We start from the raw sequence: 15,755 nt of genomic DNA on the forward strand, positions 1-15,755 counted from the left end.
AAACTCTCTGACCTGGTGAGATGATGGACAAGAACATGTACTGATACTTAAAGGGACTTCTGACGCCTACCTCGATTTGTTTATGGTTTGTGCATACAATAAAAGGATGTGGCAGCACATGCGATTAAACTACGAGAGAACCTTTTGATGCACCCACTGTTTCTTTCTCTGTCTCTCTCTCTCTCTCTCTCTCTCTCTCTCTCTCTCTCTCTCTTCCAGGTTGGTTTGCTGCATGTTTCTTCTTCACGAAAGAAACTATCATTAATGCATCATAAAAATGCAGTGCCCGAGCTGCAGTTATCCTCTAATTATAATTTGCTGGCACTGGGATGCTTGTTCCAATCACGGTCGGCCTGCTTTCTCCGACACAAAGAATGAGCTGTTTGGTCTCTCAAAACCAATGATGAGGATAGTAGGAGAGTTGTTCTTTCTTTATCTCTCTCTCTCTTTGGAATTCTTCTTCAATCATTGTGGAAGTACATGGATAGTTTGGTAACCACGTTAAACAAAAAAGAGTTGAAGGCTTTGGAATAATGTTTTTTACAAGGTTTTGTCTCTTTCTCTGTTTGTCAAAGGAGTGGTAAGAATGGCATTGGAGAGACACAAGCTGTGGTAAATTGTATGATTGTGTAAAGAAAAGGACCAACATGCACCATCCCTTATTTGATGATCACTTCTTTGGACACTTTAAATGCTACAACAGCTAATTAAGAGGTAAATTGTATGATCGTAACAATCATGGGCTAAGAAGGGTGCTCAAGCTGCAACTGGGGACTGCTGATTGACCAAGAGGATGATGTGTTCACTTAAAAATGAAATGTTTACAGTGGATGTGTTGGGGGAACAAAGAGAAGGGTTTTCAAAATTAAAAGAAATTGAGGAATCTAAAATTAACATGGTTTGATAATTTTTATTTATATTTGTTAAAAAGTTAAAATTTTTATCATGTGATATTAATAGACTATCTCTGAGTCGGTTCTAAAGAATTTATATATTTTCTCTCATCATCTCTAGATATCTTAGAATAATATTTAGGAATACCAAAAATATTTCTCATATCTTGCTCTCCTCTATTAAGACTTAAAGATATATTATATATTTAAATAAGAATCAAACCTTAATTATCAGATTTTTTTTTACGAGGACTCTTTTTCTATGAGAATTTCTCGTTCTACCAAAATTCTGACTCAGAAAATGAAAATAATTGAAGTGTCAAGCAAAATCTTCTACAATTTATCTACAGAAGAAAGTGGATAGAGTTCATGCAGCAGTCTCTCAAATTTCAGCATATATATATATATATATATATATATATATATATATATATATATATATATATATATATATATATATATATATATATATTCGACACATGTGGGTGGTAGATGATTCCACCTAACACGGAATTGGAATCAATCGGCATGACCTTTCACTTCGACAACCATTTTAAATTTTGGTCAATGCAATTGCTTCCAAAAGTATAAACCTATGAATAAGACATTATCTACACATTTATATTCTCATTTCTTAATACATACTGTTTATTTACATATGTACTTACATGCCTGGGCAAAGAGAGGCTCTCAAATTTTGCTCGAAGACAATTTTCCAGGGAGTAGCTTGCGGTTGCATTCAATCTAATTAACAAGAATGATTCAACATTTAGCTAAATCTCTTGAGTTGACTATAAGCCTAAAAAAGGTCTCTAATTGTTCTAAAAGAAACCGATTTTTGTTCAGAGTGATTCGTTTTTTCTATGATTCAAGTCAAAATTTGAAATTTGCTTATGCCTCCAATGTTGTGAGTGATTTATGACTAAAAGATATTTCTCTTTGTGTTTTTTTTCTTAAGATAGCAAATTATTCAAACTGCATGTATATAAATTGAATTGAGTCACTCTCCTCATATCATTTCGAATCTTATTATTTTATTTAAAAGCTTACATCATTGAATGAAGTATCCTTTTGGTGTCACCTATGAATTACTATGCTAATTTTGAAATAGAATTTATAATTTTTTTATCTTATAATAAGTAAAGGATTAATTGAAGATATACTAGAAAGACGGTAAGTATGAAAATCATAATATGTTATTATTTTATGAAAGAATTTTAATATCAAATTTTAAAATCAAATAATAATAGATCTCTAAATTTACGATGCGTATATTTCAATGTTGCTTAGAAAGTCTTTATCTAATCTATAAGTACATCGTCCTCGGATTGAACATCTATAGTATTATCGATTTACAAAAAGAATTAGATTTATCTTCTCCTCTCTTAACGAATGACAAGGAGTTGTATGCCCCCGTTAGCTATGTATTAGTATGCTCTTAGGGCATAGTTTTGAAATAGAATTTACAAGCTTCTTATCTCATAGTAAGTAGAGGGATTAATTGAAAATATACTAGAAAGGACAACTAGCAAATGTATATTTATTATATGGAGTCAATACTAACCTGAAGAGCATGAGATGTTTTATGTAAAATTCTTAAAAGTAATTTAGGTTTTATTTGTTGGGAAGAAAATACTAATCCATTTAAGAGTCTTCTTTTTGAAGTCTTTTATCTCCTTGACCATGAGTTTACATAAAGAAAAGAACGAAGGCATCTTTTCTCAAAGCCCTTCTTTACCATGTTGTTTGTAATGAATGACATGCAACCAACTTGCATGTAAATATAATTAGGGCCGTACAAGCTTATACAAAAATTCTTGTCCTTCAAAGTACAAGAATTACTATCTTTTATCATTAAAATAAGAATATAAATGCAAGTTTGAACCACTAATTTGACTTAGGTATGAATGGAAGCATCCATTGGCTCTTATAAGAAATCTTGCCATGTACTTCTTTTTATATTGTCTCTCTCTCCTCTCTACTTACTTTTAGTTTTGTTTTGTGATCTAAATCTTAATTAAATTATTCGTTTTTCTCACTCTTTTTCATAATATATTCAAGTTTAGATACTTTTGAAGATTCTTGTTGGTACTATATGTTAAAATATTCTCAAGTTTGGATACTTTTTGAAGATTCTTTTTCATACCACAAGTTAAAATACTCAAAAAATTTTAGATTATTAAAGAAATAGAATAATCCATGAGATTACGACAATAAGAGATTTCTTATTCTTCGTAAGAAGGTGGGCATTGTTATTTAGAGATTGATATTTAGAAAATAAAAATAATATTTTTTTTTACGACCTCTATCATTAAGTACAAATTGATACCTTAAGAAAGGATTCTTGAAGTCGGTGAGGATTTTTATTTTCCTTTAATTCTTTTACCCTTGAAGTGGGTGATAATCAAGTTTAGCAGTACTTAATCAAGTTGACAGTGACATGAACCCTTAAAGAAAAGCATTGGGTGAGATTGAGATAGTGCAGTAAATAAGGAGACATATCAAGCTATAGTGTCTTAGTTATAATACATACATACTATAATGTCTTAGTTATAATTCTGAGCTCGACCTAAGGTATACGGGTGAGATATTACACCATCCTATTAGCTATTCAAATAAGTTAAGTATATAACATGATCAGACTAACACTTTAGGTGTAAAATTTATGGGATTGATTTATGTAACTCGATCACACAAAAAATCAAAGCTGAGATGATTTCTAGTTATTTTATACTAATTAAGTTAATATAAGATCGATGAATACAAAATATATATATATATATATATATATATATATATATTATATTATGGAAGAGACTTATTATTTTTTGTTAGTTTTTTCATTTGTAGGTTTTCGGGTAGGAGTTAATCGTAATTTGAAGCTCCTTTTTTTATTTTGGATTATTATACATGACTCTTAATACTAAGAAATTCATGATTAATTAACTATATATTCATTATCCATGGCATTATTCTCGCAACTAATAAAAGAAAATAAAATCTAATTAACTAATAAATGTCATGTGGTGAAAAAATAACCATATGTGCATCAGCCTGACTAAAACACCGCACTCATCGTTGAGAGGTGTGAAAAGCATTTTTAGTGTGATTAATTTATGAAAATAAATAAATAATCTCAATACCATAAATAACATAATTTTTATATTTTTAAAAATTATATTTAGATCCTTATACGTATTAAAGTGAAACATTTAATCATATTTTTCTTATATTATTGATTATGTTGATGAAAATATTGTAAGGTTTACCATCGAGGATATGCTGACTCTTCTTCACTTTGATTTATAATAAGCACATGTAGTATTTTCGTCAACAGAATCAACAACGTGAGAAAAAACATGATTAAATACTTTACTTTTATAAATATAAAAATTTTAATATAATTTTTAAAAGTATAGGAATCGGTATAATAAAAATAACTAATTACAAAGTGTAATATATAATTAGCTCTAGAAAAAACATGTTTATTCATAATAAACCCATAATTGCTTAATCTAAAGCTTGTTTAGAGTTGCATAGGGTGGAAACGTTGTTCTCTAATTAAACAATGTGCTTAGAGAAGAACAAATCAATTTGTTTTATTCCTTAACTACATAATGATCATGGTAAATTACATACAATCAAGGGAATAAACAAGAAAATTACATACTTATATTTTTATGCATTGATCGATGTTGTTCTTTGTTAATTATCAATATTATTTTAAATTGATAAGCATCGGAGTGTAAGTCATTTTACACTAATGGTACGATACGTGAGTATAAAATCGTTCACCACAACCAATCTCATTCAAATCAATTAGCTTATTTATCAAGTCAACATCAAATCAAACACGAACTACATATTATTCATTTTAATATTTTAGATATAAAAAAAATTCTTATCTAGATGGTTAGGACATAATCATCGTAAACAAAGGATGAGATATTATTAGTCCTCTAAGTTAACTCATCCGAATTAAGTTAAGCTATTTTCTAATAGCTTAGAAAATAGTTTTAATTTGTTATATCCTAATCATTAGCTTCCATCAAATTATATATATATATATATATATATATATATATATATATATATATATATATATAGGGTTTGGGTCTGGTTCGATCAAGTGTATATTGGATTCGGATGGAGATACAAGAGGAACACAGGGATATTTTTGTCTTTATATGCATATCATGATCATCATGTCAGTGGCATGTGGAAGAAGCACATCACGGATGGATCCAAGTTGAACTCAACAGGGACGTGTTACCTATTACGCTGCAATTTATCGGTTTCTTTCAGACGCTGCCGGCGGCCGATCACCTGAGAGACCCAGCGGAGGCGAGGAGGGAGAAAAGGGGAGGGGAGAAGAGGAGAGGAGAGAGAGAGATGGTAAACTCATCGGTGGTGAACATGTACCCACTATCGAACTACACGTTCGGCACGAAGGAGGCGAAGATGGAGAAGGACACGTCCGTCGCTGATCGCTTGGCCCGGATGAAGGTCAAGTAAGTCCTCCGTCTTCACCTCGGAAATCCTAGGTTCCGATATCTCTCGTTTTAACTCCTATTCTTTTATCCACGTATCGTCGTCGATGGGTGAAACCCTCATCAAAAAGAGTTTTTCCCCTTTATTCGAGGCTTTTCTGTTGTTCCTGTTCCCTCGATAATGACTTATTTTCCCAGTTTGATGATTGATAAAGATTGGATCTTGACCGATTATATGTATAGTTGCTTTGAGATGATGATCGCGGCCAAAAACGCCTGTTTTGTGTGGGGAAATAGTAACCGCCTTCTTTTCGGTTTTATCTTGACATTACGCTTGGTACTTTGAAGTTGTTTGGAGTTGGAGTTGGTTTCGTCTCTTGTTGGGGACATCGCTTGATGCATCCGGTGCTTAGTTATTTGAAGTCATTCTAATCTGGGTTGTATACAGAACAGCAACGAAGGTGGCGAAGATAAAGGGGAAATTTATGATTGAACTTATTAAGACCTACAGTGCGAACCTCTTGTAGTGACATTCCACAATCTGCAAGCTTTGGTTTTTCCAAATCTCAATCGAGTGCCTCAAGTACTGATTGATGACTTTTTTCCTTGAAATTATTCATTAGTAAAAGAGCCAATGCTTATGATGAATTTTGATGCATCTGATGTTGTATGTTTCTTTTAGAGAATTTTAAAGTTTGCTCTGGTGAAAGGCTTCCATGTGTTGGTTTTTCTCACTCTGATCTACACATTTCTGCTTCTTATTTATGAGAGTTTATTACAACTTATATCTTGATTGGCTTGTTTTTCTTTTCCTTCCTTTTGTGTTCAGCTATATGAAGGAAGGAATGCGGACAAGTGTTGAGGGTATTCTACTGGTAACAATCCACACGTAGCACATTTACTTATTGTTAACATTTTAAAAAAAAATTCCCCAGGACAATAGTTTTTATCGTTTATTTACTTTGTTTGATAACTAAGCTGAATGCCCGAGATCCCATGATGCTCGGATAGTAGCTTGTGTTAAGAGTAAAGACTATGATACCTGTATCTGAAAAGAATTTTTGGATTCTGAATTCAGCTCCTGGAATCCTGATCTCCCTTCTTTTGATGATGATATGCCTATTGAACATTTGATAATTAAAAAATAATGCCACAACTATCATAGCCATCAAACTTCTTTCATCTTTGGCCATCTGTTTTAGGTGCAAAAATGAATAAGTCGAGTAGATGTCATTTCAGTATCTACTTAGATCTAAATTATATGAAGCTTTTTTTGTAGCCAATTGGTAGTTAGAGTTACAATCTCAAATGGAATTAGTAAATTCATGTTACAAATTCCTTACAAGGTTGAAGGCTTTAAGAATGCACGAAGGTCATTTTCAGCCCCTGAACACAATTCTATTTTAAACATGTTTTATTGAGTTTGACATTGATTTTACTCTCTTGCTGACACCACATTGATAAGAGAATCCATGGATCTGAATGATGCAGGCAAATGATTTTGTTCTTTATGTTTCACTTGCGTCCCTGCTTTTCTATTGAATTTTGTTGTCCGTTGCTGATTTTACCTATGCTTTTGTGAGAAACATTTTTAGAATGTTGACATTAATAAAAAAAATTCTTTCCAGAAATGAGAATCTTACACTAGTACTGAACTAGTGTTGCAGCTACTAGCATAGTAGTGGTTTGACCTTTGTGGTAGTCCATAGAATGAAGTTTTTTCTATTCTAGGAATTTACTTCACCAGTATTTTTAACTCATTGATCACAGAGTATGTCATTTTTAAAAATAGTCCTATCTTGTCCCACAAAAAGCTTTTAATTTGAAACAGCAGATGATGAGTATACCTGTTGGGATAATCGCGCAAGTTGCGATTGTATTTTCCCCAATCTTTGTATAAAAGCTCACAAATTTAGATTGTAAGAGAAATCAATTTCATGTATATATAGCATTAATATCGTAAGCAAAGTAAGAGACTATATCAAAACAGTAAACCACTAGCTCTGATACCAGAATTGGAAGCGGTACTATATTCAGCAGAAACTCAACAAGATGATAGGGATATAAAGAAAAAATTCGGGAGTCTGCTGGATCAACTAAAAGCCCAAGGCTACATTGGAGAAGATCCACTTAAACATTGGGAAAAGAATAAAATTACATGCAAATTGGAGATCAAAAATCCAGACTTTGTGGTAGAAGACTAGCTCTGTACCTTTAAATTGAAGAGCATGTTCTTGGCTTTCCTTGCTCCTCCTGTTTCCTTTGTCTCCATTGACAGAATTTTTTGGGTTTCTTCTTCTAGAAGGACGAGAGCTCCCTCGCCTTCCTCTTCTTCTTCGTTTTCCTCCACTATTCTTTTCCCCAATCTTTGTATTTCCCTTAGGAGGTCAGCCTTTTCTAGTCGCAGTTGGTCTACTTCCAGTACTTCTTCCTTTAATTTTTCGTAATTTACCTTTAATTCTGTTACCTCGTTCTGGAGGCAGAGGTTTTCTTGAGCCACGGCTATAGATTGAGCATGCATCTCCTCTAGCTCTTTGGCCTTATGTTGTTCAGATTCCACAGCCCTTTTAAGCCTTCTTATTTCTGCTTCACAGTGATTGATAAAATCTTGCTGTTGTTGAAGTAAGTTTCTAGGCTCGTACCTTGGTGGTTCCTCCATCATAACAGGGGTTCTTTTGTCAAAATAATATATGCGAAAGGCCTACTGTTTCAAAATAATATATCGCGGAACATCATAACAAGAAAGGCCTGCTGTTTCAAATTACAGGCCACCAATTCTGGTATCAGAGCTAGTGGTTTACTGTTTTGATATAGTCTCTTACTTTGCTTACGATATTAATGCTATATATACATGAAATTGATTTCTCTTACAATCTAAATTTGTGAGGAGCCCGAGGAAGGCAATTAGGTCAGAGAACCGCAGTAAGACCTTTGTGCTTATCATTTCTTCAAGCTGGTAATGTTAATTACTAAGATATCAAATAACATAAAAAGTCAGGTTACATCTTTAATGAGCACATTGACATCTATAAGCTTTAACTCCCTCAAAACCAATCTGACACCAACCTGAAAGATTCTAGATCTGCACTCCCACCGATAATCTTGAATCTGGCCAACTTATTGGTAATAGGTTTGGATGTAACTGTGGTCATCATGCAGGTTCAGGAGCACAATCATCCCCATATACTGTTACTGCAAATAGGAAATACATTTTGTAAGCTCCCTGGTGGACGTTTAAAGCCTGGAGAGAACGGTATGTTCTTGTGTATCTGAAAATGATTTGAATCCATCGGCTTATTGACTTGTGTGTCTGGCTAAATTGACAGAGATTGAAGGTCTGAGGCGAAAGCTTTGTAGCAAACTTGCTGCAAATTCACCTTCATTTCAACCGAACTGGCAGGTATTTCACTGGATTTAGCTTCTTTTTATGTCCATTGCTTGCTACTTTCTGTACTTAATGTGTTATATGCTTGAAATAGTTTTAAAATATGAGCAAATTTGCACAATTTATTGTGTAGCATTACCCTACATACCTAATCATAGTAACAGGAAAGAAGGATGCAGGAAAATACACCATGTGATCTGCTGTATGTTTTGACCTCTACCTTGCACCGATCTCAACTTATTCCATATTGTTAGAGATGTTTATATAGTTACAGTGCATCATCTCATTTATCTCTGAAAAAATGAAACATGTTGGACAATTATTTGTACATCTTTTGTGATATGTAATTAGTTCCACTTGCCTTGTCCATTTGTTAATATATATTTATATTGTAGTATCATCTCTGATATTTTATGTGATCTGAATCATAAAGCTTTTTGGAAATCCATACTCCAATGCTTTGAATTGTTTCATATCTTTCGACCAATATAATTGTGATGAGATTACCCCTTCCACTACATTATCTTTATTGTTGTTGAATCATTCTGAAGTACACATTTGATTATGTACCATATGATGAAAGGGGTGTGATCCAGGTTCTATTTTATACTAACTTGCAGATTGGTGAGTGTGTTGCCATTTGGTGGAGACCCAATTTTGAAACTGTTATGTATCCATATTGTCCTCCTCATATTACCAAGCCCAAGGTCAGTTGCTTTATAGTCTAAAAAGATCAAATGATATTTTTAGATGATGATCAATTTCTCTTTCTGTTTTTCTAAAATAATTTTCTGACACAGGAGTGTAAGAAGCTTTTCCTCGTTCATCTGTCAGAAAGAGAATATTTTGCTGTTCCAAAAAATTTGAAGTTGCTTGCTGTTCCCTTATTTGAACTCTATGACAATGTTCAGGTATCAGCAGTTCCATTTGCAGTTTAAATTGTGTGCGTTTGGGAGAAGTGGTTAAAAGCTGGCATTTTGGCGTTTACCGACTCATTGTTGTCCATTATGAAATCTTTTAATTCCTACATATGATTGTATGTTTGTACATTTTGTTATGTTAGCTTTTTAGTGTTATTTCCTTCAAGAATCATATGATTCTGAGCTACTAAACTTAAACCAAAACAGTTACCAGTCCCAAGTTGTGATCTTCAGAACATAACCTTTTGTTTTATTAATGTTTTTTACTTCTACATGGTGGAAAATCTCAGTCATATTTGCTTTTGTTTTGTTATTAGTGATTTGAATTTGTTAAACATGAATCTGTATAAACATTACTTTTGAAATTCATGCAGAGATATGGTCCTGTTATCTCGACCATCCCACAACAGTTGTCGAGATTCCAGTTCAACATGGTCTCCTCATGAAGCTGATGCGAACAAATTATGAAACATAATTCTTCAGCAATGGAGTCAAATTGATGTTAATGCAGTCGCAAAATTCTGAAGTGAACCCATCCCGACCCTGCCCTTTACATAAGACTCTGAATCATCATGTATATTTGACATTTACTCATATGAACACGAAACACGAGTCATCTATAATTAACTTCTAACTCATGTTTTCTGTATTGATGTCCTGAGGCTTGGTACAAGTGGGAGAAAACAAGAGGTTTTATTTGAATGCTGAGAAAATTGTACATGTTGGAATGGAGCTGCTTGATCATGATCCTGGTGCTCATCTCAAAAACAAGTATGCAATGATCTGAATGAATCAGAGACAGCCATATTCCATGTTGAGATTATGGATTTCTGCTCATACTACCGGGGGTGGATGATTGTGCTTGCCTTGGTTTATATCGCAGTTGTCTCATTTTGAATAAATTTGGTCTTCACTCTGTCTGAGTTATTGATTACTAAGGCTAGACACACAACCTTGACTAAAAATCTTCTGTTCTGGGATTGTCAACAGGTGATCATGATTTCAGAACCATCGATTTCGATTTTATATATTTCGGTGATTCCGATTTTGATTTTATATATTTCGGTGATTTCGGTGGTTACAATTTCATAATTGGAACCAGCGGTTAATATTCCTTCAGTTTTGATTCAATTTATCGATTTCAATTGATAAAAAAATTATCTCCTCGAGATGAGATTCAAACCCATGTCATTACACTTCATGTTTGGAGTATTAACCACTACATCATACCATCAATTCATATTTTAATTTTCTATTTTTCATATTTAGTCAATCAGAAACTATTAATTGGTTCGGTTTTGACTCCCGATCGCCCTTCGTCTTCTCCTCCTTCCTCCTCGTCTCCCCCTTCCCTTCCTTTCCCTTCCCTCATGGATGACGGGTGGATGATGGACGACAACGGGCGATGGTGGAGGTGGGCACCCCTCCGAAAGAGCGACGAGCGACATCGACAGAATATTCATTTTTAGAAAGAAAAAAGATTCTGTTTAATATTTTTTTAAGTTGAAGCGTTATTCGAAATTTTTTTAAAAAGTAACAAGAATTTGTTACTTTTACGTTATTCGAAAGTAAAAGAAGACAACGTGCCGCTTTTGCGTTCTCTCTCCCTCCTTCGCTCCTTCAGAATTCGTCGTCCCGGCACCGCCAACGAACGGCCAACAGGAGAGGCGGCAACCAAAGAGCAGCGATTTGCTGTAGGGGTCGGCGGCGCGGGTAATGTTCTTCTTCTTCTTCTTCTTCTTTGATCGCTGGAGGGAATCCGTAGGATCTCTCGGGTCTAATTTCCGGCCGATCGTAGCCAAGCGCTTCATGGAAACAAGATCGGAACCCGCTGATTCGGATCCGGATCTGAGTTGGGCCGCGATCGTCCCATCTGGCGAATTCTGGGCACGATCTTGTATTATTAGCGATTGATTAAAAGTAGATGACGTCTTTTTTTATTTAATTTCAAGATCACTCTGAATAGTTGTAAGTTTTGTTGCTTAGGGTTTCGCAGGGTGGTTTGGTTCGTATTCACCCATCATAATTTGGTAGGCTTTTTGTTGGTTGTGATGCGAATTGTGTGTTTGAAAGCTCGTCAGTTATATAAATTTGATGGATTCCTGAAAAGGAGCCAAAAAATTTTATATGGATGCGATTTAATTCTTTTCAATAGTTCCTCTTCGTTCGATGTATAGGATAGTCGCTCTGGAGATTTGACTTTGATTCCAAAAATCTGACACTAGATAGTAGATTGTTAGATTTGATTTCTATCTCAATTCCAAGCATTTTATTTTTTATATTGGTTAGAGGTGTAATCGATTGATAATTGTTGGCTCTAAGTTTTATTACACGTTAAGAAGCTCCTTGATTACTGATCCTTTGTTGTTTCTAATATCGGGCAGGTCTTCACTAGGAGTTGCTTGAGATGGCAGGGAGAGCTCAGATCCCGACCAAGAACTCTGCCCTTATAGCTATGATTGCTGATGAGGTAAACATAGTTTTGTTGTTTGGTAAATATATGATACGCAACACTTTGCTAATGCCATATTATTTTGATGTTTTTAAATGAGAAAATGAAAACAATTAATTGTGAAATTCAGAAAGGGGATGGCTAAGATTAGTTAGTAGGATTCCAAAACATCTAGTTACTTGTTGACAGAGACGAATTGCAGATTGGGAACCAAGTTATTGAACTTAGTTTTGAATATTTTTTCCTATATATTCATCTTGAAAATATTGAAATGTATTAGCATGAGTGCATTCAGACAGTTTATTTCTGACTTCTGAGCATCATAGGTTTGTTGTCTTGTACTACAAAGTAAAAAAGAGAAGGTTTCTTCGGTATGCCATAGAATGAGGCATGTATTTTTATCATATTAATGCGTTTAAATTTTCCAAGTTGATCACACCATGCTTAGCAGTGGGCCATTATTTTCTTGCATGAACCAGTCAGTAAGCCCCATCTGGGGTAATTGTGTGATTTCACTTGGTAATATCTTCCATGCAGAATTATATGGTGGTGTTAAAAGGATGACAAGTTGCTAATTTATTTGTAATCATCATACAAACTGTTCATGGTACCATTGTGTCAAGTAGCTGACCAGTATTGGACCATATGGTTTGGTACTGGTCATTATTTTATTTTGATTTTCGGGTGATCCTGGGTGGTACATGGCAGCATACTTCCTGATCTACTAGTATTATACAGGGTTGTATACTGTCCAGTAATATTACTAAGATCAGTACTGGACTGAGATTTAAATCCTTCGTAATAGTAATACTATATATTTTATACACATTTGCAAATATAAAGCTAATCAGATGCTATCTGATGCTTTGTGGTACAAGGACACTGTTACTGGCTTTTTGCTGGCTGGAGTTGGCAATGTTGATTTACGGAGAAAGACAAATTACCTTATCGTGGACTCAAGTATGTTTATGAATTCAGTAGATTAGATTTGCTTTTCTGATCATTTTTTTTTATGACTACATGGAACACTGTAATGCTAGAATTTGTACTTCAGATGACTTTTTCATATGGTCATATTTTTATTACTGACCATTTTTTGATTTAAGACTATAAAAAGCACTTTATGAATAGTTGAATATAGCTAGTTGATCTTTGGTTGTAAAAAAAAAACTAAAAGAGTCTTAAAACATGCTGTCCATACTCTATATTAGGGGATATTTTACCAATCCAAAAACAAAATGACAAACATGGCAGGACAAAGCCGTCCCATGAACTAAATTTCTTTCTGCCTGACCTTTCATACTCGAGAATGAGCTAATCCTGGTTCCAGCTCATTTGTCTTCACATCTTTAGGCTTGTGGGGACCCCTACAAACATCAACATGGGCCCATCCAGTCCTAGTTTTTGGCTTCTCTTAATCAGGCCCTTAATGATAAGACTACCTGAAAAATTGAACTGTAGCTGAGACTTTGGGACTTGGTTTGGTTCAACTTTTATGTGTAATTGGCTTGTTGACATCGTACAAGTATAAATTGACATGGTGATGGATATTGTCTCTGGTCTGTATTCCAAGGACTTCGCGGGTGATATCATATCAATCAGCTGAACACAAACATACTTTTTAGAGAGTTGTTTCAGTTTGATGAGTGGTAGAGTTTTCTGATAAGGTGAATGAAGATGCCTAAGGTGTCATGTGATGAACAGATTCATCTGTTATGTGAGTATTAATGCCATAAGTGACTTATTAAAATGCTACCAGAAGTTGATGACATTGAATATGATGTGACAATGTGTTGAGAATTTTATTCTAAGCAAGTGGTATCCATGACAATTAAGAACACAATGGTGGAACATTTACTAGTATGCAGGGCTTGTGGAACAAGATCTGGGATCTATTCTTTTAGCAGATGAGAAGCATTGATTTTTCACTTGAGTCAGGAAAAAATAAAAAGGGGCATCAAAAAATAATTTTGATTTGTTTCATTTGGAACAATTACAGATAATGTCCTGGACTATTAGTTGCAAGTGACTGATGAAGTTAATTCTAAATAGTCGAAAAAGGCTTGTCGGTCACATACATCTTTACCTTTCGATATGTCAATAGCAAGTAATAAAAATGTACCATACGCTGTCAGTGCATTGTAGATATGTAGTGCATATGGTATAACTAAACATAGCAATGATTCATTTATTGACCACAAATATACTGTTTGTTTCTGTAATTACCATATGTTGTTTGTCACAAGAGATACACAGTTTGAATCAACAGCACTTGCAGAATGCCACTGGCATCAGATATGATCATTATACATTGTTATTGATGGACATATTGCGTACCTGATTGTTTAATGGATGATAATGTTGCTGACTTGTACAAATTGCAAGTTCTGGATTTGTTGTGGAAGAGTGTCTGAGCAAGCATGCTATACTTATCTGACTTAGTAGATACTAGATAGTATAATCTTTGTCAGTTTTCTTCTTGGCATCTTGATGTTTTTGTCTCAGATGTTAATTTTCTTGGCCATTGCTAGGATGAAATTCTTTTTCTCTATCAAATTTGTGAGTGTTTCTTCTTGGATAACTGAATTAGTCCTTTTTTTCCTAATACTTAATTCTTTATTTCGCTTTGCATTCTAAGGTAAGTAAATGATTATTTTTCTTCTTGGCTCTTATAATTTTTGTATTGTTTAACTCTCCATTTTATAGTTGATATCCCTATTTCTTCGATTCTTTCTTAAAGTAATGCTCGTGTGTTTATTGTTATTCATCCAGAAACAACAGTAAAAGCTATAGAAGATGCATTCAAAGAGTTCACCGCAAGGGAGGATATTGCTGTTGTGCTGATTAGCCAATACGTAAGTGATTTGAATGGTTCCTTTCTTTGGTTAGTTCATATGTGCTTAAATATTGCTATTAGTCTATTCTAGGACTTTGGGCAATATATATATATATATATATATATAATATTCTGTCACATGGTTATCTCTGTTCTCTGTTAAAAGGGAAAAATGTTTGTGGACACATAGTAAAAATGTTCTGTGTTTATTGACTACTAATTGACATGCACTTTATTGCCCCATTCAGATTGCAAGCATGATACGGTTTCTAGTTGATAGCTACAACAAGCCTGTGCCTGCGATCTTGGAGATTCCTTCCAAGGATCATCCGTATGACCCTGCTCATGATTCGGTTCTATCTCGAGTGAGATACCTTTTCTCTGCAGAATCAGTTGCCTCAGGAAGGCGCTGAAATGTTTGCTTGAACCACGCAACTAATCGATCTGTACTTCTCAATGGCCTGTCGTTTTTGTTCTTTGTTTTAATGTGTATAAGCTTCCATTCATTTCGGAGGAACAATTACTCTTTTGACTTTTGGAAGCATCACTATAACTGTATTGTCTCGAATATATGATGTCAACTTGGACATGAGCGGATTGATGTATAAAAGACCTCGATAAATAATCACAATTCCATAGTATATTAATTTATGTGGACATTTGTAACTACTAAATATTCTGGCCTGGTGGTGAGACATGTTGGCTGCAATGGAAGATGTTCATTGTTCTTGGACTTGCGTATGCATTGATCTTTTTAATCAGAATAATAAAAAATAAGA

General features: G+C 34.1%; 2 protein-coding genes across 2 annotated transcripts; both read left to right on the forward strand.

Moving 5' to 3' along the window:
- The first annotated feature begins 5,141 nt into the window (after positions 1 to 5,141).
- Positions 5,142 to 10,432, forward strand: LOC135598584 (pre-mRNA cleavage factor Im 25 kDa subunit 2-like). Its single transcript, XM_065092629.1, has 7 exons — positions 5,142 to 5,404; positions 6,213 to 6,258; positions 8,543 to 8,636; positions 8,710 to 8,783; positions 9,389 to 9,475; positions 9,569 to 9,679; positions 10,063 to 10,432. Exons 1-7 carry the CDS (start codon positions 5,286 to 5,288, stop codon positions 10,132 to 10,134), a joined length of 603 nt encoding a protein of 200 aa, XP_064948701.1. The 5' UTR covers positions 5,142 to 5,285; the 3' UTR covers positions 10,135 to 10,432.
- Positions 10,433 to 11,109: 677 nt separating this feature from the next.
- LOC135598585 (V-type proton ATPase subunit F) lies at positions 11,110 to 15,627 on the forward strand. Its single transcript, XM_065092630.1, has 5 exons — positions 11,110 to 11,401; positions 12,073 to 12,158; positions 13,019 to 13,100; positions 14,913 to 14,995; positions 15,225 to 15,627. Exons 2-5 carry the CDS (start codon positions 12,096 to 12,098, stop codon positions 15,387 to 15,389), a joined length of 393 nt encoding a protein of 130 aa, XP_064948702.1. The 5' UTR covers positions 11,110 to 11,401; positions 12,073 to 12,095; the 3' UTR covers positions 15,390 to 15,627.
- Positions 15,628 to 15,755: the final 128 nt, after the last annotated feature.

The sequence above is a fragment of the Musa acuminata genome, chromosome BXJ2-1, assembly GCF_036884655.1.
Source record: "Musa acuminata AAA Group cultivar baxijiao chromosome BXJ2-1, Cavendish_Baxijiao_AAA, whole genome shotgun sequence".
Taxonomy (NCBI): domain Eukaryota; kingdom Viridiplantae; phylum Streptophyta; class Magnoliopsida; order Zingiberales; family Musaceae; genus Musa; species Musa acuminata.

What these genes read in the sequence shown, in the direction of transcription:
- LOC135598584 (XM_065092629.1), top strand. Translation starts at nt 5,286, where the DNA reads ATGGTAAACTCATCGGTGGTGAACATGTACCCACTATCGAACTACACG. An exon ending in TTGGCCCGGATGAAGGTCAA is followed by an intron (nt 5,405 to 6,212) that starts GTAAGTCCTCCG and finishes TTTTGTGTTCAG; the next exon opens with CTATATGAAGGAAGGAATGC. An exon ending in AACTCTATGACAATGTTCAG is followed by an intron (nt 9,680 to 10,062) that starts GTATCAGCAGTT and finishes AAATTCATGCAG; the next exon opens with AGATATGGTCCTGTTATCTC.
- LOC135598585 (XM_065092630.1), top strand. Translation starts at nt 12,096, where the DNA reads ATGGCAGGGAGAGCTCAGATCCCGACCAAGAACTCTGCCCTTATAGCT. An exon ending in TTACCTTATCGTGGACTCAA is followed by an intron (nt 13,101 to 14,912) that starts GTATGTTTATGA and finishes TTATTCATCCAG; the next exon opens with AAACAACAGTAAAAGCTATA. An exon ending in TTGTGCTGATTAGCCAATAC is followed by an intron (nt 14,996 to 15,224) that starts GTAAGTGATTTG and finishes TGCCCCATTCAG; the next exon opens with ATTGCAAGCATGATACGGTT.